Genomic DNA, 20,968 nt, shown 5'->3' on the forward strand with positions numbered 1-20,968 from the left:
TCAAAACCAATGGATTTATTCATCTGTCTGCGGCAAAGTGGTGAAGTGTTCCACTTCCTATACTCAGAGTCCCGTGTTCGATTCCTAAAGTACGAATGAATGTTAGTTTTTTCCAGACACTTTATTATTATTTTTATTCACATAAACCAGGGCAAAGCTGCAGGAGCGGATGTACTGTTAAGGTTCTATGCACCATACGGTACACATACAATTTTGTAGCAGGGCAGACTCAATTGAAATGGCTACCGCCTGTGACTCCTTGCCCCATGGGGACCCTCAGCTATGGAGCGAGTGACGGCATAGATTTTGCAGGCAACGGGGAAGTGCTGAAGTAGCATCAGAATCCCCTTGCTAACAGGGGCAATAGGGATAAGCGAGGTCTATGCACATTACGGTACACCGGACTTGATCGCATAGCACACTGGCAAAATGGCCACTGCCCCTGAACCCCACCACGTGACAGGCAGTGCTCAGATATGGAGTGAGAGATAGCATAAGTTTTGCAGGCTACGGGGCAATGCTGAAGGAGCATCACAATCCCCTAGCTAAAGTACACAGGGGCGATAGGCATAAGCGAGGTCTATGCATATTACGGTACACCGGACTCTCTCTCATAGCACACTGGCAAAATGGCCCCCGCCCCTGAACCCCCACCACGTGGCAGGCAGCGCTCGGATATGGAGTGAGAAATAGCATAAGTTTTGCAGGCTACGGTGCAATGCTGAAGGAGCATCACAATCCCCTAGCTAAAATAACAGTACACAGAGGCAATGAGGTCCCCTAGAATGATCAAATAATAAATGCTGTATAATGTACAGTATACAGACACAAAACAAGGAGTTTAAGCAACAGTGTGGTCTATTAAAGTAAGGGATGTGGTACAGTACAGTAAGTCTGCGGCCAAGTCCCCTTGCCATTAAGGCTTACTATAAAGCCAATGGCAAGGTATCACTGCTTACTGTACATTTAGACATGAGCTTCTGTACAGTATCTGTCATGAGGTGTTTTTTTTCACTGACACTATTATTTTTTTCTATTGTAATATACAGAGCTGGCAAACTAGCCAAACGGGGAATAATCAGTTTCTGCTGAATAAAATGAGATGCTACATGCCTAAATTCTGTGTGTGACTGCGGCTCTATGAAATGAAATATGAAAATTTAAATATGAAATGCATTACTATGTGTATAAGGTGTACTACAATATTTTCTGGCGTAACATAAAGAAAGGGCACTACTGCATGGTCTAATGCAGTGGTTCTCAAACTCGGTCCTCAGGACCCCACACAGTGCATGTTTTTCAGGTAAACCAGCAAGTGCACAGGTGTATTAATTACTCACTGACATTTTAAAAGGTCCATACAGTAGGTGGAGCTAATTATTTCACTTGTGATTCTGTGAGGAGACCTGCAAAACATGCACTGTGTGGGGTCCTGAGGACCGAGGTTGAGAACCTGTGTTCTAATGTAAATAAAGATCAATGTGGTGGGGTGTAATGTGAATAAGGGGCAATACTGTTAGGAGTAATGTGGTACTATCATATGATGTAACGAGAATAAGAGACACTATTGCATGATATAATGTGAATAAAGTTGCAGTACTGTGTTGTGTCATTTCAACTGGGGGAATTATTGTGTTACCCATGCCCCTTCCCAGCAAGAACATGCACTGTTTTGGGCTGGCACTAAATGTGCACATTTTTCCTATTTAAAATATAGGGGTAGGAGTGCCAAAATGGGTAATGGTGCTGGGAAAGGGGTGCAGGGTTAGAGGCAGAACTAGCATCTGTGCAAGGGGGCATCAGCCAAAATGTAGCCTAGGGCATCATGTTGGTCAGGTACGGCTCTGGTAATACTGTATACTGTACTGTTACTGTACTTTGCATTCAATAGAGATACTGTTTGCACACAGGTTTTACATTAATCCATGACAATGCTGCAGAAGTGTCTCATTAGGCAATCTAAAATATACCACGACTATGGGTGGGGATACAATAGGTAAATTCTGTCACCATAAGCTGTCTGCTGTGTAAAGCAGATTTCCATCTGGGATTTGTGTGTTTGTAATAAGTAAAAAACATTTTACTGTACATTTAGTGTATACAGTATTTCTCCGCCATAACGTCACATCATACTATAGTTACCCCCATGTACTGTACCATACCATACTGTATAATGGAATATTTATTGGAAAAGCATCAATATTAATGTACAAAAAAGTATTTATTACAACATCTGATTCCATGTACTGTACTTATCAAAATGTACAGTACTCTTATTCAGGACTTATAAAACTGAAAATAACTGTTCATACACATCAATAACATTACTACTGTATAATATTCTACATTAGCTTATGCAATAATCAGACAAAGGCAATTTTATAAACATTTTTAATAATGCACCAATTTAAAATTTTAAACAGAAAATACAGTACAGAACTACATATTTGTGGCTTGACCATTTCTTTCGACTATAACAGGTAATACTTTATACAGGTGATTTATATAATTATTACAATGTTCAGGTGTGAGTACTTCTAGACAAAATTTCTTTATCCCATCCAACAGCTGCTGTTTTGTTGTTGGCTTCGCAACACTCCTAATGTACCTCTTCAATTGAGCCCACACTAATTCGATTGGGTTCATGTCTGGTGATCTATATAAAAAAAATAAAAAGCGTATAGAAAAAATTAATGACATTACAGTAAATAGAGAAAATTAAACATACAATATTGTACTGTTTATTAAATAAAAAAATAAATTTACAGTACTAGAGTGCTATCCAAAATTTTACTTGTACACTGTTGAAAGAATACTCACTCTGGTGGTGTGCGTTACCAATTCATACCTTTCTCTTCCATAAATTTGGCTGAGGCGGAGTGTTTAGGATCATTGTCTTGGAATATCCTATGGTTAGTTGGGTAATATTTATTCACAAATGGCACCATACATCCCTCTACTATTGTTTCTTGGAAACATTTCTTATCCATGATCCCTACAGAAATCAAAAAAATGTTGTTCATTAATAAGCAACTTATTTTATTGTGCAGTTACATATACTCTACAGTACAGCATGTATTTTTACAGAACACAGGCACAGAATAAAGTATAGTACTGTACCTTCGAAAAATAACAGGGGACCAGCTTCTAATCGTGATATGCCTCCCTATACATGGACTTTCAATGGATGCTTTGGGCATGGTTTTAATGATATGGTTACGTTTCCGGAATGACATTCTGGAGAACCGCTCAAGGGCAACAGACGATTCATCTGTGAAAATGACATCATGAAATGTTTCACCACTCTCAATCCATCGCCGTGCCTGTTCCACTCTCTTTTCTTTATTCACATCTCTTATCATGGGAGATATCTTGTGAAGAGCCAAAAATAATGAAATCAGATACACTCTGCTCTTATCCCAGCTATTATAAGATCTGTCCCAGATGATGGTCATCGATTAACTAAGTAGTTTAATGTAGTTCAGTCATTCTCTTGGGTCCCGCCTAATAACTTTGTTGCAAGTTAAAAGCTGGAGGGGGTTTGTAGAAGTCTAGGTCCGCTGCAGCCAGACCTAGCTTCCATCAGAACTACTTGCTATGTGTAAGTCTCTAGGCTTTATAACCCTGCAAGGATACGCTAACATTGTCTTACCAGATATTACATTCAGGGTCTGTGACGCTGGGTCCAGTAGTCATTCAGGATAACATAATTTATGTTATTCTAGACAACTGTACCCTTTCCCCTACTTATGTACACAATACCCCAAACATCTTACTAGACAGTTTCCATCTGAGATACTGATAACAGGAACATTTATTTATTATAATCAACCACCCTAAAAGCTGTATACACTTCCCACTCACTATGTCTTTCACACTATGTCAAAGGTGAAAGAAAACTTGTAACTTAACGTGAGACTTTATTTCTAACTGGTGCCTATATGTCTGCAAAGCACTAATACTAATAAAAAGTATGTACAGTATATAAAGCAATGAGGTCATACACATACAAAATGGAGTTAAACATGGACAAAATGGCATCTAAAAGTGGTTAAAAATAACACCCCGTACAATAACCCATACGGTGAAACAGAGCAGCATACATTGTTCCTGTAGAAATACCCAGCACTCATAGCCCTGCTGGTCAGAGAAGGAATCCCAGTACTGAGAGGAGCTGCTGGAATTCTCTACTAGTCCCAGCACCTGCATGAGCAGAACAGCTGTATATTACAGAGCTCAGTAATGGCAGTCCCACGGTCATTGGCTATTGTTATACTGCAGCTCTAGTTCCCAACACAGAGACCTTCCCAAGGGGAAAAGTACCTCCAGGTCCACTTGTCAGACCTCTCCTGTCTTTATCAAGACAGATTTATATAAAACACTTGTCACATTCAGAAAATAAATATTGGTTCCATTGAATTCATACAGTTGTGATAAGTTACATTAGTTATGATACACAAGCTGCATTCAGGCCCTCAGAGTGACTCCGCATGTGATTACTGAGTGTTTTCTTACTAGTAAAACACTTGCTACATTCAGAACATGTAAATGGTTTCTCTCCTGTGTGACTCCTCTGATGTATAATAAGAAGTGATTTCCTGGAAAAACATTTGATGCATTCAGAACATGTAAATGGTTTCTCTCCTGTGTGACTCCTCTGATGTATAACAAGATGTGACTTCTGGGAAAAACACTTCCTACATTCAGAACATTCAAATGGTTTCTCTCCTGTGTGACTCCTCTGATGTATAACAAGCTTTGACTTCTGGGGAAAACACTTCTTACATTCAGAACATGTAAATGGTTTCTCTCCTGTGTGACTCCTCTGATGTATAACAAGATGTGAATTCCGGGAAAAACACTTGCTACATTCAGAACATATAAATGGTTTCTCTCCTGTGTGACTCCTCTGATGTATAACAAGATATGACTTATGGGAAAAACATTTGCTGCACTCAGAACATATAAATGATTTCTCTCCTGTGTGACTCCTCTGATGTCGAATAAGAAATGACTTATGGGAAAAACACTTGCTACATTCAGAACATTTAAATGGTTTCTCTCCTGTGTGAATCCTCTGATGTATAACAAGATATGACTTCCTGGCAAAACATTTGCTGCATTCAGAACATATAATTGTGTTTTCTCCTGTGTGACTCCTGTGATGTATAACAAGCTCTGACTTCTGGGAAAAACACTTGCTGCATTCAGAACATTCAAATGGTTTTTCTCCTGTGTGAACTCTCTGATGTATAACAAGCTCTGACTTCTGGGAAAAACACTTGCTGCATTCAGAACATTCAAATGGTTTCTCTCCTGTGTGACTCCTCTGATGTCTGATAAGCTGCGATTTATATGTAAAGCTTCTGTCACACTCCGAGCACATATGTGGTTTCTCTCCTGTGTGACTCTTCTGATGTCTGCTAAGATGTGATTTACATGTAAAGCGTCTGTCACACTCCGAGCACAGATGTGGTTTCTCTCCTGTGTGACTCCTCTGATGTATAACAAGATGTGACTTCTGGGAGAAACACTTGCTGCATTCAGAACAAATAAATGGTTTCTCTTCTGTGTGACTCCTCTGATGTATAAGAAGACATGACTTCTGGGAAAAACACTTGCTGCATTCAGAACATATAAATGGTCTCTCTCCCGTGTGACTCCTCTGATGTCTGATAAGTTTTGATTTGCATGTAAAGCTTCTGTCACACTCAGAACACAGATGTGGTCTCTCTCCTGTGAGACTCATCATGTAATGGATAAAAACTTCTATCCATAACATGAAAATCGTTTCTTTGAACCATTCAGAAGCTAAAGAAGAAATTATATCTTTAGTTTTCTAGATCAGGGAACAAGATCGTTTCCCGTCTCTTTCTGCAGCCTTGTCTTCTATTCTTAGTGGGACTCCAGCTCCTTAAGTTACCTGTAAAAAAATTAGAAAAATAAAATCTGTTATTTAATAGCCTGAAGATCACCATTGTAATCAGTTGCAGTGTTATATTGTATAAGGAACATGATGTATCTTTATGTATGTTGCCTAATTGCTGGGCTCCCATTTCCAGTCAGGTGTGCAGTACAGAGACCACATTCCTCCTGCCACAGATACAACTTATGTATATAAAACAAATCAAATTATAATAAATTATGTTATCAATTTGGAATGAAATGACAGTTAGGCAGTATCTAATTAGCTGCAGTATATTGATAACTTATCACAAATGCAATCATTTGGTATCGTGTTAGTGGCGATAAGTTATTATTGATAAGTCTCCATAGGGTTTATCGTGCATTTCTCTTCACCATCTTTGAGCTGGTGGTAAGTAATGAAAAATCCCTATTAAAAATGTTACCATTTGGTTCTGAATCCCTGGTACATCCCTCTGAATGACTAATGAGGCACTTAGAAGTTTTTAATTATTTATATTAGGTTTCCTCTTTTTTTTAAAGTTCCCTAAAATTACCCAAATATATACTTATACCCATTTGTATGTACCCCAAATTTAATGAGAGCACTTATTTTGCTGAAAAAAATGCTTTATATAATCTTAATGCATTTTAAAAAAAAATGCATATAACAGAAATTTGACCTAATTTAATGACCGTAAATATTTTTATTATGGCCACTAATAGACGTCTACAATGTTTTCCTAAGTTAGTTTGATTTTTTTGGGGTACAGGCAGAATTCCTCACTTTCTCCAATGCCAGCTAGAATTATCAAGCGTTTCCTGTTATTGCCATTTTGGAATAGTATAGGTGTGATAAATGGGAGCGCGCAGGCTGCGATAACCTGATATTTTGGAAGATAGATGTGATAACATTAGCTGTGATCTCAGATTGTGTTATCAAGGCTAATTGGATACCCCCCTTGGTAAGAACTCTGATCCCTCCCCCCAGTGTCAGAGATGCACAGGAGTGAGCGGACAGTGGGGAAGGGAGGAGAGGTGTGGAGAAAGGGTTTCTTGCAAAATCTAAATAATGATATTCTGACCTCCTGTAAAAAGCATAGATAGGTGATATATGCTACAAATCTGGCCATACCTCCCTTCAGCTGATGCACCAGGATGCTGCCACTTTCTCTGCACAAGTCATGGAAATGGGGATAATGTGAAACACTACAATCATTCTGAGCAGCGTGTGTAGAGGAAACAGCAGCATTCCAGGATCTGTAACCTGAGCAACCAGTATATATAAGAGCACATAGATGTCTATGTAAGAGACACGGGTAGGTTTGGTGCTTGTATTCACGACAAAGAAAATCCAAATTTTCTTATGTACTTTCCAGAAAATCTGTTTCTCATTGTCAAACTGGGGGACATGGCTTACACTGGGCATAGAGTTGGGCACTTGGAGAAATCAATTACTTAAACCTAATTGATGCTCTCCCCTATATACCCCTCCTACATCAAGTAGGACACCAGTTGTTTCACTAACAAAGCCCTAATGGAGACATCACATTCAAACTAATAAAACAGAAACCAGAAACAAGACAACAACATATATCATAAGGGAGGGAAGGCAGATTACCCAGATGGACTATGAGAAACAGTTGTAACCTTCATTACACAAAAGCCCTACATCCAATCAGAGGGGCAACTGCTTACACAAATATACTGATTTCTCTACCTCCATTCAGGGGGCAACTGCATACGCTAGGATTTCCCACAGCGAGCCCATAAAGGGTGTGAATGCTTTTGGAATTACCGTGAGCAACACTCAATACCCAAAACGGGCATCCCAAGACACAAAAGGTATTGAGAATGTGTAAATTGTCATAAACGTGTGCAGGGAAGACCAGCTCGCTGCCTTGCTAAGCAGTCTGATCAATATAGATTGCTAAGGGGTGTATCACATGCAGGAGATGAAATGGGCTCGCAGAACTAGAAGAACTGGGATACTGAGAAGCCAGCAGGATAAGTTCCTGATTTAAATGAAACATAGACACTAAGGGGGGAATTCAAAGTTGATCGTAGATGTAGTAAATTTAGCACTTCTACGATCATTTCCTCTGACATGCGGGGGGATGCTCAGCACAGGGCAAGTCTGCCGTGCATGTCAGGGTCAACCCACCCCACACAGGTATAAAAGCATGGCACAGCGGTGATGCTTATGTACCTGACTAGTAGCTCCCTGCCAGCATAGCTCCTGTGCAGCGGCAGGGAGCTACCCACCGCGCTTTGGGTCGTAGCAGCTGCGTGTGACATCACGCAGCCACCATGGCCCGCCCCCTCAAATGGTCCGGACACGTCTCCGTTGTCCAGACCACACCCCACCAACTCAAGGAAAATAAGTGGTTTACAGAGTGCGCAACAAGATCCAGAAGTCAGCCCAGCAAAGATATAAAGAAGTTTCACCTACTGCAAAACATTTTCACAGTTCTAGGATATAATATTCTCCACTAAGGCGCCTTCCAAATGTAACAAGTCATATTACTAATGCTTGTTCTCTTCAATCTTATACTTGTATTTCACAACCTATAGACTGTGTGTTTGTGTTCACCATCAGGTAAAAACATCAAATACCACTCATGTAAAGAGAGAGAAAAACACAATAGTGTAGAAATCCTTTTCATAGAATATCCAATATGTTTAACACATCTCACTCACAAAGTTCCCAGAAATTTCAGGCATATCAAGGTATCTTTATGTTCAAGATTTCCTCAAATAGACTCCACAAGAAATCCAAAATGGACCCAGCTTTCTTTGTGCTTTCAACCTGTAGGATATGTGTCAGAGTTGCCTCCAATACACACACAGCAGAAAGAGAGACCGATCGTGCAATATTCCCTTATACAAATAGGTTATTTATTTTTACATAAATGCACTCACATGGTAAAGTAGAATAACAAGCATATCATATGTCTTTATCCTGCAATTCCCAAGAGGACACCACACTGGATTGCTGGGATGGTAGTTTACAGCAAGGTAAGTACGAGTCCCAGTTACCCACAGCTCACCCTTCCAGGCAGTGTACAAACGGTGTGCAGGAATCCATCAGGATACAGAGGACGTGATCCCGCTTAACGCGTTACGGATTTAACCTTTTTCCAAAGCGGATAGTGCCCATGTAGCAATAGACCTCCCTTATATACCCCCACAATTCATAAAAAACAAAGTCAGCTGTGGAACAGTTCGTTAGAACATTCAAAACATCGCTCTTCCATTATCGTCACTTCCGGTCATGTGGTCTGCGTCTTCACAGGAACTCCCATCAAGCTCTCACACACTGCCCTTCCCGCTTGCGGCTCAAATGCGTTCCATATAGATAATCGTAACTTCCGGTCATGTGGGTCGCTATATCAATGAATTTCCACCAAGTCGCTGTGTGTTGTAATACTAATTTGCGGGTCAAGGGCGCTCCATATGGTCAGTCTCCATGACTTATATACATTTATCGACCACTTTCTGGAAGTCATCATAATTTATATTGTATAGCAGCAATTGAATATCATAAGAGGCATATAAGAAAGATAAAAGATATAAAAATAAATAACAATAAAAATATAAAAAAATATATTCACCCCCTCCCGCGAATGCCTCTGCCCGTCAATCAGACAGATGCGATAGCATCTCACTGGGCTCCCGGGGTGTGCACGCGCAGTACGGCCATTGTGCATGCGCACTCCACAAAGTAATTCAGACTGCGATCGCTGCCGCTGTAGCGATACAGTCTTAATTACCCCCTAATTCTACTGGAGAGTCCAAATTTAAGTCTTAAAGGGTAATATAACATGGTTGCATATGAAAAAAAAACCCTGGATAAAAGGTCTGAAACTCCAAAATGGAGGCCAGTTTCTAGTGAAAGGGGATAAAATGGGCTGTGAATTGACACATAATAAGCCCCTCATCAAAGCCATCCTGATCTGGGGCTCAGAGACTCCGCTGTAGTCACACCAGATAGTGTATGTCTTCCACACTGAGTGATAGATCCCAGCCTTTGTAGGCTTTCAAGCTCTAAACATAGTCTAAATGATTGAACAAAAAAGACCACTTAATGATCATGGCTTCAAGTGTCATCCTATCAAAGCAGTGTGACTCAAACCACGGTAAGGAAATTTTCCTGGGAGGGTGTATTCACAGAGGAAGATGCACAGGTGGTTCTGTTAGCAAAGACCTAAGAACCACCAAAAAATAAATCATAGAATTTAAATATTTTACTCCTTAAAATAGCTGTTTGTGGGGGCGTGGCCTAGCAAGCTAAGCAAACGGACATTGACTCCAGGAGCTCCTGCTAGACCCAGACATACTACGGGTTTTATTCATTATTGGGGGCTCCCTCTGCCACCACTGTCTCCTGATACCACCCCCCAGCTTGTGTGATAGAGGGGGATGCAGCCATGGAGCCGGAGGACTCTTATTAGGGTCCTTGCGGGTTGTGGCCTTCCCTTCACAGTGCAGCTGGGGGCTGCAGTTGGCCCTATGTCCCAGATTCGGTTCTCGGCATAGCGGAACACCCTCACCACGGAGATCGGGAGCAGTGGCATCCACACTTGCAACAGGAGCTGCGGCAGTGCCTGTGACATCTTTCCCTGAGTCCCGACGGCAGAAGTTGGTGCCCTCCGCGCTGGGCGGCGGCCGTGGCAGCTCTGGACAGCTGGTGAGTTCTCCCTCCCGCCTGTCTGATACTTGGGGCTCAGAGAGCCTGCAACAAGCACAGCACTTCTGCCCCTCCTGGGACCTACCCACAACTGTGGCAGCATACTGAGCAGCACCAGCGGGTCAGGCAGCTCCCTCCATCACCCGGCGAATGTGACCTCCATCCATCCAGTGCTGAGACCAGGGGCTAGAGTTTAGAGGAGACCCGGCCGTGAGCTCCAGGAGCGGAGTGCGGCCACAGTGGAACCCGCGGAATAGCCTGCAGACACCTGCCTCACCCATTTTGCAGTGGTCTCTCGCCCCGGGTCCCCCTGACATCACAGGACTATGATACAACCCTCTCTCTACACCCAGGACTGTCAGGTGCATTCTGTAGCAGACATTTTACATTTACACCAGCATCATACAGTTGTCCTATCCTGCATAGTGCCAGTGCATTTATAGGGCAGCCTGCCCTGTTTATGCCATCTCCACACTCCTGCCTGGGCCTCCTATACATCTGTCCTCTGTGCCATAGCTCACTCCGCTGTGAACTTCCTCCTATATAGTTTTGAGGTTGGAATCCCCTGCCCTCACTGCTGTTTCTCTGTTGAGAAGTTGATGCTATTCACTCCTTGAAGTCATCTCCGCTGTTGCTCTGACAGGATGTAATCACCTTTAAAAATGTGTACTCACCGTGTCTCCCTGCAATCATTTTAGCCGACACATCTACACACGTGACATAGAAGCTATCTGCCATTCTGAGGCCCCCACTGAACTCACCTTTCTACTAGTGTTATTTTTTCGTTTGACGGTACTACATTATGCCTCCAAAAAAGCATAAAGCCTCCAAATCAATTTCTCAAGTCGCCTTTTTTTAGCCTTCTCCTTATCGTAACACGTCTCAGGGGACTGGAGTCCCTGCCACCGAATCAGGCCCTTTGCCTAAGCTTTCCTCACCCATGACAGCCTTATCCTCACCTCGTAACCCCCCTCCTCGCCAAGTCTGGAGGACAGAGAAGCCTTAACGCTGGGCAACATGAAGCTTTTGTTACACCAGTTTAAAGACAAAGTGGCATCTGAATTTTGTACTTTGTTGCAGTCTTGCCAAAGCTCTATTGAGGATTTAGGCAAGAGGACCGGACACCTGGAAACAAAGATGGGTAAGGTAGTGAGATCTCATAATACCCTTATCGACTCTCATGATACCCTTGAGGGAGAAGTGCCAGCTTTGCGGGATAAAGTTGCAGATTTAGAAGACCGCTCATGCAGAAACAACCTCAAGCTCAGAGGGTTCCTGAATCCATCTCTGATAGCAGCCTACATGACTATAATATCGAGATCTTTAAGAAGCTGCTACCTACCGCTACCTCATCGGATCTGATATTGGACCATATTCATAGGGTTCCGAAGGCCCACAGTGCTCCTGAAGGGTCGTCGAGTGATTTCTTAATGAGAGTCCATTTTTTCCACATTAAAGAATCCTTGCTCAAGGCAGCTAGACCTTCTTCTGACATGGTGGAAGCTTTTGGCCCGCTTCAACTTTTTGGAGACCTATCACAGTACACCCTCATCAAGAGACACTCTTTTCACCCCGACACCATGGACCTTTGGAAAGCTAGTATAGTATATAGGTGGGGCTTCCCCAGGCATTTACTATTTTCTTGAGAGAGCTCCACTATTGTCGTGTCTTCTGTGGAAGACAGTATGAGACTTCTTCACAAATGGAATTTAAATGGCGATCACAAGACCGGCTCTCCTGACCCCAGACTTCAGCAGGACTGGTCGACGGTTGGGAAGTAGGGCCTAGCCTCTGATGTATCTTCCTTGCCAAGAACGGCTCTCACTGGGCTAGTGCTGTTTTTCATAAAGTCTTGCTACAAGAGTTTGTTACGAACATTGACTTAACTAATTACCATCATTGAGTTATTATCTGGCTATAATCATTTATTTACTGTTTAATGTTGCTTTTCAGATGCTGGATTTACGTACTATGTTTCATTTTTGTCTCCCTGTTGCAATCACTGAGCTATTTTGTTAGTTCTAGGACTCAGTGACCTTTTCAAAATAGCATGTCTATGCAGACTTGACTTTATCTGTTCTTTAAGACATGTGACCAAGTGGTTACCATTTTCTTATTTTCTGGTTATTTGATTGTGAAGAGGTTGGCCACTAAACTCTCTACTTTGTAGTGTGAGGCGCTGGATGTTTTGGCACCTTACTATGACTCTGTATCTTTACGGAATCCACTCTATCTTTTTCTATTTTCATCTTTTCTCCCCTTGTATGTTTCCCTCTTGTGTCTTGTCTCCCCTATGTTCATTGTTCTGATAGGTCACCGTGTTCAGGATACGGTAGTTTCTTTAATTGCACCTCTTGGTTCAAGCAGTCAGCCCGCTTCCCGGTAATTCAGTTATGGTTAAATTGGTGTCACTGAATGTTAAGGGATTGAATTCCCCACAGAAACGTAAATTGGCTCTATCCTGCTTCTATAAAATGAAAGCGAATGTTGTCGCTAATCAAGAAACTCACTTTAGGAAACTAGACCCCCCCTTGATTTTATGATAATTGCTTCCCTACTTGTTACATGGCTAACGGCCCCACAAAAAAGGCAGACGTTGCAATACTAATTTCCCTAAGCTGTTCTTTCAACCTAGAATCCCAAATAGTAGACCCCGAAGGTTGGTACCTCATATTATTAGGACAACTTGAAAACACTATGGTCACCTTGGTCTCTCGCTATGCACCAAATTCTGATCAACTTCCGTTTTGCAGGAAATTATGCTCCTTAATATAGAACCATGCTAAAGGGGCCATTATAATATTGGGAGATTTCAACTTGGTTGTTGACCCCTATATGGGTAGATCTCGCCCCACTAGAAGTACTTTAACTAGGACTAGGATCACCTCAGAAAAGAACTCTGGATTCGCCATTTACTTGGAGAGTATGATCTCTATGATGCGTGGAGGACTAAACATCCTACGGTTAGGGACTATTCTTTTTACTCACATGTCCACTCCTCGTACTCTAGAATTGACCTTGTCTTGACTGGTAAGGAGTCGTTATCGACGATTAGGAAAATAATCATATTGCCGATTACCTGGTCCGACCACTCCCCACTATTGGTAGTATGGGACCTAGGAGCTCGTAAAGTATCTCCAGGTCCCTGGAGGCTAGGGAATTTCTTACTAAGTCATCCAGAAGCCTTTCTTGCCATACAACATTCTATACAGATATATCTAGATACTAACAAGCCGGAGGATACCTCGATCTTTAATAACTAATCCTCCTTTAAAGCGGTAGTACGGGGGTCAGCCATTCAGGCAGCTTCACGGCTTAAACATTCTCAAAATGCTGAACGATTGTTGGCTGAAAGTGAAGCTGCCAAACTTGAAATGACGCAAAAGGCTAATCCCCAAAATAGAAATGTTTTTAAGCTTTTGCTTGCCGCTAGGGAGAAGGTGAATGTTTTCTCTCTTCGGGACGTGCAACGCAATTTTGCAGGACTGTACCAGAGATTTTATGTATTTGGAAATAAGGCGGGTCGACTTTTGGCCCGGAAATTACGAGGTAGGCGAGCTAAGGCCAGAATTCATTATATTTGTTCCTCTACGGCAGTGTTTCCCAACCTCGGTCCTCAAGGCACACTAACAGTCCTGGTTTTAGTGAAGGCCAGGCTTGTACACAGGCTAGTCTGGATATCACTAAAACCTGCACTGTTGGTGTCCCTTGAGGACCGCGGTTGGGAATGCTTGCTCTACAGGCTCCAGAGTATGTGACCCTTATGATATAGCAAACACCTTTGCAGAGTATTACTCCCAACTTTACAATTTATAGTTGGATCCGGCTACTCCTCAGCCCATGGAGGCTGAAATACAGTCCTTTTTGAATAAACTTTCCCTCCCGATGCTGGACTCCGCGGCCTGCCTGTCACTCAGCTCCCCTTGGACTATAACTGAACTAGATGCAGCTATTGGTGATCTCCTGCAAGATAAAGTGCCTGGCCCTGATGGATTTCCATCCAATTTCTATAAAACTTATAAAGCGGATTTGGCACCAGAGCTGTTGACCATCTTTAACGAGGCATCCAATGTTGGGAGGTTCCCGAGGGAGATGCTTGAAGCACAAATAGTTGCTCTCCCTAAGCCAGGTAAACCTCCCACATCTGTCCAAAATTACCATCCTATAGCTCTGTTAAACACAGACAAAGCATCTTGCAAAGCTTATCGCTAATCGCCTCTGTCCCTTATTACCTTCCCACATAGCTGATCAGGTTGGTTTTGTCCCAGGCAGGCAGGCCCCAGACAACACTCGGAAAGCTTACAACGTCATGGATTATTGTAACCCATTGGGGTTATCGGAGATCTGTTCTACATAAATTTGGAATCTTTGGAAGGTTTTTGGACTCTATTTTTGCCTTGTACCCCACTCCTTCTGCAAGTGTGTTTGTTAATGGGTGTCTGTCGGGTAGGTTTGATATACTGAATGGCACTAGACAGGATTGCCCCTAGTCACCCCTCATTTTTGCTCTAGCTATTGAGCCCCTGGCCGAGACCATTAGAACTGATGCGACAGTTACAGGTTCCGAGATAGGAGGATTGAATCACAAGATCAACCTTTTCGTAGATGACATCTTGCTCTGTTTAACCCTCCCTGACTCCTCCCTTCCCGCCCTCCATACTATACTGGATATATATTCCGGAATATCTTACTATAAATTAAATACTTCCACAACGGAAGCTCTACCGCTCCATACCCCGCCGCATGCACTGGCTTTACTCAAGGACAGATACAGATATGCTTGGCAAGTGAGATCTATTAAGTATTTGGGTATTCATCTTTCACTAGACACGGATTTGTACGATTGCAATTATGCACCTTTGAAAAATTAATTAAAGAATGGTCCTCCCATGGAATCTCTTGGCTAGGGCATATTTCTGCAACTAAGATGGTATTGCTACCTAAACTCCTCTACTTGTTTCGGGCTATGCCCCGTAGCTTCCCCAAACCTCTCAGTGTCAGAGCTAATAAAATTGTCTCACTTTATTTGGAAGGGGTCTAAACCCCGCATAGCTAGGCAGGTTTTGACTTTACCCAAGAATTTTGGTGGTGTAGCCTACCCTGGCTTGGAGGCATACCACTCCGCCTGTCTTCTAGACCAGGCTAGGGACTGGTTTGCTATGCACCACCCCAAACCTTGGGTACTTATTGAATGATTTTTTTTTTGAGATTGATTAACATAATAGATCTCTTCCTGCTGCCTATCCACGGCGTTCTAAAATGGCAAGGCCCTGGAGAAGCAGTTAGATGTACTTTAAAGCTCTGGCATTTAGTGGTAACGTCTGACCCAACTATTTTGCTGCCAGCAGCTGATCTTTCTGTTAGAACTATTGCCTGTACTATTCCCAATCTCACGCTGGACGCTTGGATAGATGCTGGAATTGTGAATTTGAAGGATCTCTGCTCTGAAGCAGGTTTAGTACCTTTCTCTCGCCTACAATCCCATTTTGATATACCGAAACATGATTTCTTTAAGTACTTACAAATACGGCACTGGCTCAATTCTTGTATTAGTAAGTTTGGAAGTCCCTCTCCCCTCCCTGCTCCTTTATATTCTAGGTTGTCTTCCCCTGGACATAGGGGTGGGATGTCTAGATGGTATCAGTACATTGTCCTTCTGACTAAAACGAGTAATATACCTTCGCAGATTAAATGGGAAAGAGACCTCACTATAGTTCTCCGAGAGGAGGAGTGGGACACTATTTCCTTAATGTGTTTCAAGATTTCTAAATGTCTCCAACATTCCAAAATGTTTTATAAATTATGCCACAGGGCGTTCTTCACTCCACAACGGCTTCATAGTATTTGGCCCTCGATATCCCAACTCTGCTGGAGAAATTGTGGACATGTGGGCACTATCTTACACATTTTTTGGGAATGCTTGATCCTGGGACCGCTGTGGACGGAAGTGTTCTCTCTTTTGTGGGAAGTACTGGGTGTGGAGGTGCCATTGGACCCAGTGTTTGCCTTATTTCACTATTCAACATATACCCTACTGAGCTGCGATAGGTATGTTGCTGGTCACATCTTACTATCCACTAAGGCAGCAATAGGTCAATTGTGGAAATCGCAGTCAATACCCACCATCCAGACTATCATTAATAATACCCACAAGCATTTCTTATTCGAAACAGCAGGGGGTGTGTACTCTATATCGCCTCCCTCAATTCATAGGAATCGGTTGAAATGGAGGGAATTCCGGGTAAGGCAGGGACATGCTATGACTATTAGTGACTCCACAGATTTGTCACTTTTAAAGTCCCCACAATCTGATACTAACCAATTGTAACAGTTATTTCTCTTCTACCCCTATGTACCAATACCTGGATATGCCGTTCCCATGGACACATATATTGTAGTATTTTACCTCTGTTTGTTTCCCCTTCTGTGTCACTGTATAGTACTTTTTCTTCTGATCCTCCTATTTGCATTATTTGCTGTTCTTTCATATTTGTTTTTCTGTTTTGTTTTTTGTTTGATGCCAAGGTTATGAGTACACAGTTGGCGAATTGAGCACTCTGCTCCAGTGCTATTGTGTTATGTACATTTCCGCTGTTTACTCAATTCTGTTATCTTATGTACAATTTATGTAAGTACTTTTATTCTTGGTTCCTGTGTATCTGGAACTTAATAAAAACATTATTTAAAAAGAAAAAATAGTCGTTTGCATATATAACCACTGGACCAGCTCATGACATTCACTCCACAATTAAATTCAAGTTTTGTTCTTCCCAACACTGTTGCAAAATTCCCCTCAAATGTGTTGCACTTGCAGATTGATTTTCTTTCACCCTTTGTCCTGTTTATCACAAACCAGTTCAATGGGTTTTAAGTCTGGAGACTGTGTTGGCTTTTACTTGATTTCAACCCTACAACTGCAATGTTCTTTTCCATGAGTTAGTTCTGAAATAACCTGGAGGCATATATTGGGGCATTATCTTGCTGTAGGATGAACCCATGACCAACTAATTGTAGACCAGAGGGTATTGCATTGAGTTGCAAAATGCGGTGATAGTCCTTATGGTTCAGGGTACCAGTCACTCTGTGCAAGTCACCATCTAAGGATCCAGATCACAATGTGTTTTCCAGTCTCTAAAAGACATTTAGTAGAATCCTCGCTGCTAGGCTAGCTGATCTCTTTAATGCATTTAGGGATGCTGCTTATTTTGGGTAGGCCACCATACACATACAAGGTAAGAATCTGACTTTATGCAGCAGTTACATACCAATCTCTATCCTTAATGTTGACCTCAAGATATGTGCAAAGGTGTCTGCCACCAGATTACCTGTTTGCCTCAATTTATTCACCTCGATAAGATGGGTTTTGTCCCAGGAGTGATGGGCCGGATTCATCAAAATCATTTAAGTTCCCTACTCTAATATAGCCTGAGATGCTGTAAATGTATGGTCACGTTCATAGATTTATGTCCTGGGATCCTTTGCTCTTTGTGGGGAATATCTGACTTGCATCTCTGCTGACTATCACAATTCCTTAGCATTTGTCCAAGTTAAAGGCTCCTTGTCCAAACCCTCTCTTATGGCAAATGTCAAGGTTGCCCTCTTTCCCCTCTAATGTTTGCCCTTATTATGGAACCCTTGACTGCCTTTTTGTGGTAGAACACCGTGAATATCAGGGTTCTAGCACCTGGGAACATAAAATTGCCCTTTATGCCAATGAGGTTTTAATGTCTCTCTCTAATCCCCTGACATCTCTCCTGAAATATATTTAATGAACTTCATCTATTTGGCTCCTACTCTAAATTCTAATCAACCCTGATAAAACCAATGTTTCACATTTATTTTTCTCTCTCTGTTTACAAAGAAATTTCTTGCCCTTAGTTTCCAATTTACCTGGCAGTCCTCCCAATTTCACTATTTAGGCATTTTTGTTATTAAACACGGTTCTGCACTTTCTAAAGCTAATTACATCCTATTCCATCCTGGAATAAACCATTTATTTCCTGGACTTTTCACATAGTGGCCATTAAAATAAACCTTCTCCCCATTCTGCTTTACTTATTTCAGATGAACCTTTGCCTCCCTGCAGTATCTGGGTAGCTCTTTTATATGGACTGGTAAGAGACTACGGCTTAGGATGTCTGTACTTCAGCATCCCACCCTTGGTGGGGCCTAGGAGCCCACTATCATCCTATTAGCCTCTCTCTAATGATTTGGCAGAGATGTACAGATGTAGCCATGCTCATCGTTGCTGCTGCTGCCCCATACAGGAGTCCTAGTTGTGCCATACAAAAAGCGCAGGTTGGCGAAGTAAGGCATGATAAGGCACAATTGGATTCACAGCATGCAATACACAGTTTCACCACTGGGTGGTGATTGTTCCACTAATGAAAATTACAGTACAGTGCTAAATAGCAGCAGATGGATACGGCACTACAGAATACTGAACACTGTAGCAAGCCCTGACAAGCGGGCCAGTGCACATTAAATGTAGTAGTTCTGTTTGAATACATAATTACTGCAGGTTGGAGTATGAAATCACCAGAACAGCAGGCACCCAGTGACAACATGCCATACAACTGAAAGTTCCCCTGGTGTGCTGTATAAAATATGAACACAGAAAAATTATGAGCAACATCACTGTCACTGCAGGTGTCAATCACCTATCTCCAAGGCTCTCTTGGCACAGTGGTGTTGCTGGTGGTTTCCATGCCCATGAGCTATAGTCCAATTCCCACAAAGGACACACTTGTATTGTATGTGTAAAAATTAGCATCCACAGGTTTTAAAAAAAAATGTATTAAAAAAGTTCTGTCATACTTTGTATGCAGAGTCAGACATGTGCACAGTCCAAATTAGAAAAAAAATGGAGGTGCTACTTTTTTCACAAATATATAAGTGTGACTTTGCAAATTACAAGAGTCTTATATTTATGAGACTGAGTTTACTGTACTTCTTCCTGGGCCTCCCTATTGCTTGAATAGGAAGCCTCCCACACCCCCAATCCCACCCCTGTGAGACTTGTGATTTCATGGATTGGTTGTACGGCTTAGTTAATGACAGCATGAGCCGTTAATTTATATACAGTAGTTTACCAGCTGTATTGTGTTTGTCATTTACTAAGCAGTGCACCTAGTCCGTGAAATCACAAGTCTCATAGGGGTGAGATTGAGGGTGGGGGCGGCTGCCTATTAATGCAATGGGGAGGCACGGGAATGACTCCTGCTAGCTTTGGTTGGAGAAAGGGAACCCAGAAGGCACATTCATTTGTAGGCATATTAGCATTGTGCATGCACTGAGAGAACGAGAGATGCCTGGCGTAAGTGAGAAAAAAACTGGAGGTGCTACTTTTTACAGAAATATACAAGTGTGATTTTTTTTTAATTCTGACTTACCTTTATGAGACTGAGTTTACTGTACTTCATCCCGTGCCTCCCCATTGCTCTAATAGGCAGCCTCCCACACCCCCAAACCCACCAAGTGAGTCTTGCGAGTCATGGACTTGTTGCCATGGATGGGGGAGGGGCGGGTGCGGCATTGTCACAGGTGGGGGAGGGGCAGTTGCGGGGGTGCTTGCTGTTGGGGGAGGGCAGGTGAGGACTTTCTGCAGATGGGGGGAGAGGCTCTGTAGCCATCATGTGTGGGGGGAGGCGGTTGTGGGGGTGCCACAGGTTGGGGAGGGGTTCTGGAGCCACCATGGGTGGGGGAGGGGTTGCTGCAGGGGTGCTGCGAATTGGGGAGGGTGCCGGAGGTGCTGTGAGTGGGGGAGGTGCGGGTAATGCTTCTTCTCCTGGAAGTAGCTAAGCGTCTTACATTTGTTGGTGCTCCCTGCAGCAGGCAGTGAAGGCTCCTGTGCCCGGACCAGGCACCACAAGTTCCCCCCGTCGGCGAGTCTCTCTGCAGCCCAGAGCCAGATAAAGAGGGGTGCCCATGGGGTACGTACTCCGGGCCCCACAGTTTTAGGGGGCCCCCTGGCTAGAGCAGCTTTGTAGCTCTCCACGTCCTGCCAGAAACTGCAGCAGCATTGTGCTACAGTCAGCAGACGCTGCTGTGTGCTGGCTGGTCTGTGGTGTTGCAGGGAGACTTCTTCTGCTTGTGCGGGTGTGTAGGGGGGAGCGATCACACTAATCACTCCACCCTCTGGATTTACCCATAGCTGAGGGGCCAAAATCTCATAAAAAAATACAGATCCCCGTAATTTGCATAACGGTGCGTGGCCACGTATCCCATGATTAGGCCATGCCCCCGAACCCACAGCTGCCACAGCAATGAGATAGGAATCCCCTGTTTCAAGCGCCCTGGGCCCCCCAAAATCATAATCCGGCCCTGCTGCAGCCAAGTGAGGTCCAGGTAACACACAGCAGCCAAAGGGCAGAG

General features: G+C 42.9%; 1 protein-coding gene across 3 annotated transcripts in view; it reads right to left on the bottom strand.

Annotated features, from left to right (window-relative positions):
• Positions 1-2,375: 2,375 nt before the first annotated feature.
• Positions 2,376-20,968, bottom strand: part of LOC134936083 (zinc finger protein 84-like) — a 60,718-nt gene continuing 42,125 nt past the window's right edge. The window contains exons 2-5 of one of the 3 annotated variants that reach the window (XM_063930993.1): positions 4,104-5,923; positions 3,121-3,271; positions 2,849-2,995; positions 2,376-2,656 (exon numbers count right to left, since the gene is read on the bottom strand). In XM_063930993.1, the coding sequence (XP_063787063.1) occupies positions 4,448-5,782 (1,335 nt within the window). In that variant the 5' untranslated portion in view covers positions 5,783-5,923 and the 3' untranslated portion in view covers positions 2,376-2,656; positions 2,849-2,995; positions 3,121-3,271; positions 4,104-4,447. Of the gene's footprint in view, positions 2,657-2,820; positions 2,996-3,120; positions 5,924-20,968 lie in introns of all 3 variants that reach the window. The other 2 variants (XM_063930991.1, XM_063930992.1) reach the window with 2 other exon arrangements.

This window comes from Pseudophryne corroboree, chromosome 6 (assembly GCF_028390025.1).
Source record: "Pseudophryne corroboree isolate aPseCor3 chromosome 6, aPseCor3.hap2, whole genome shotgun sequence".
NCBI classification, from domain to species: Eukaryota; Metazoa; Chordata; class Amphibia; order Anura; family Myobatrachidae; genus Pseudophryne; species Pseudophryne corroboree.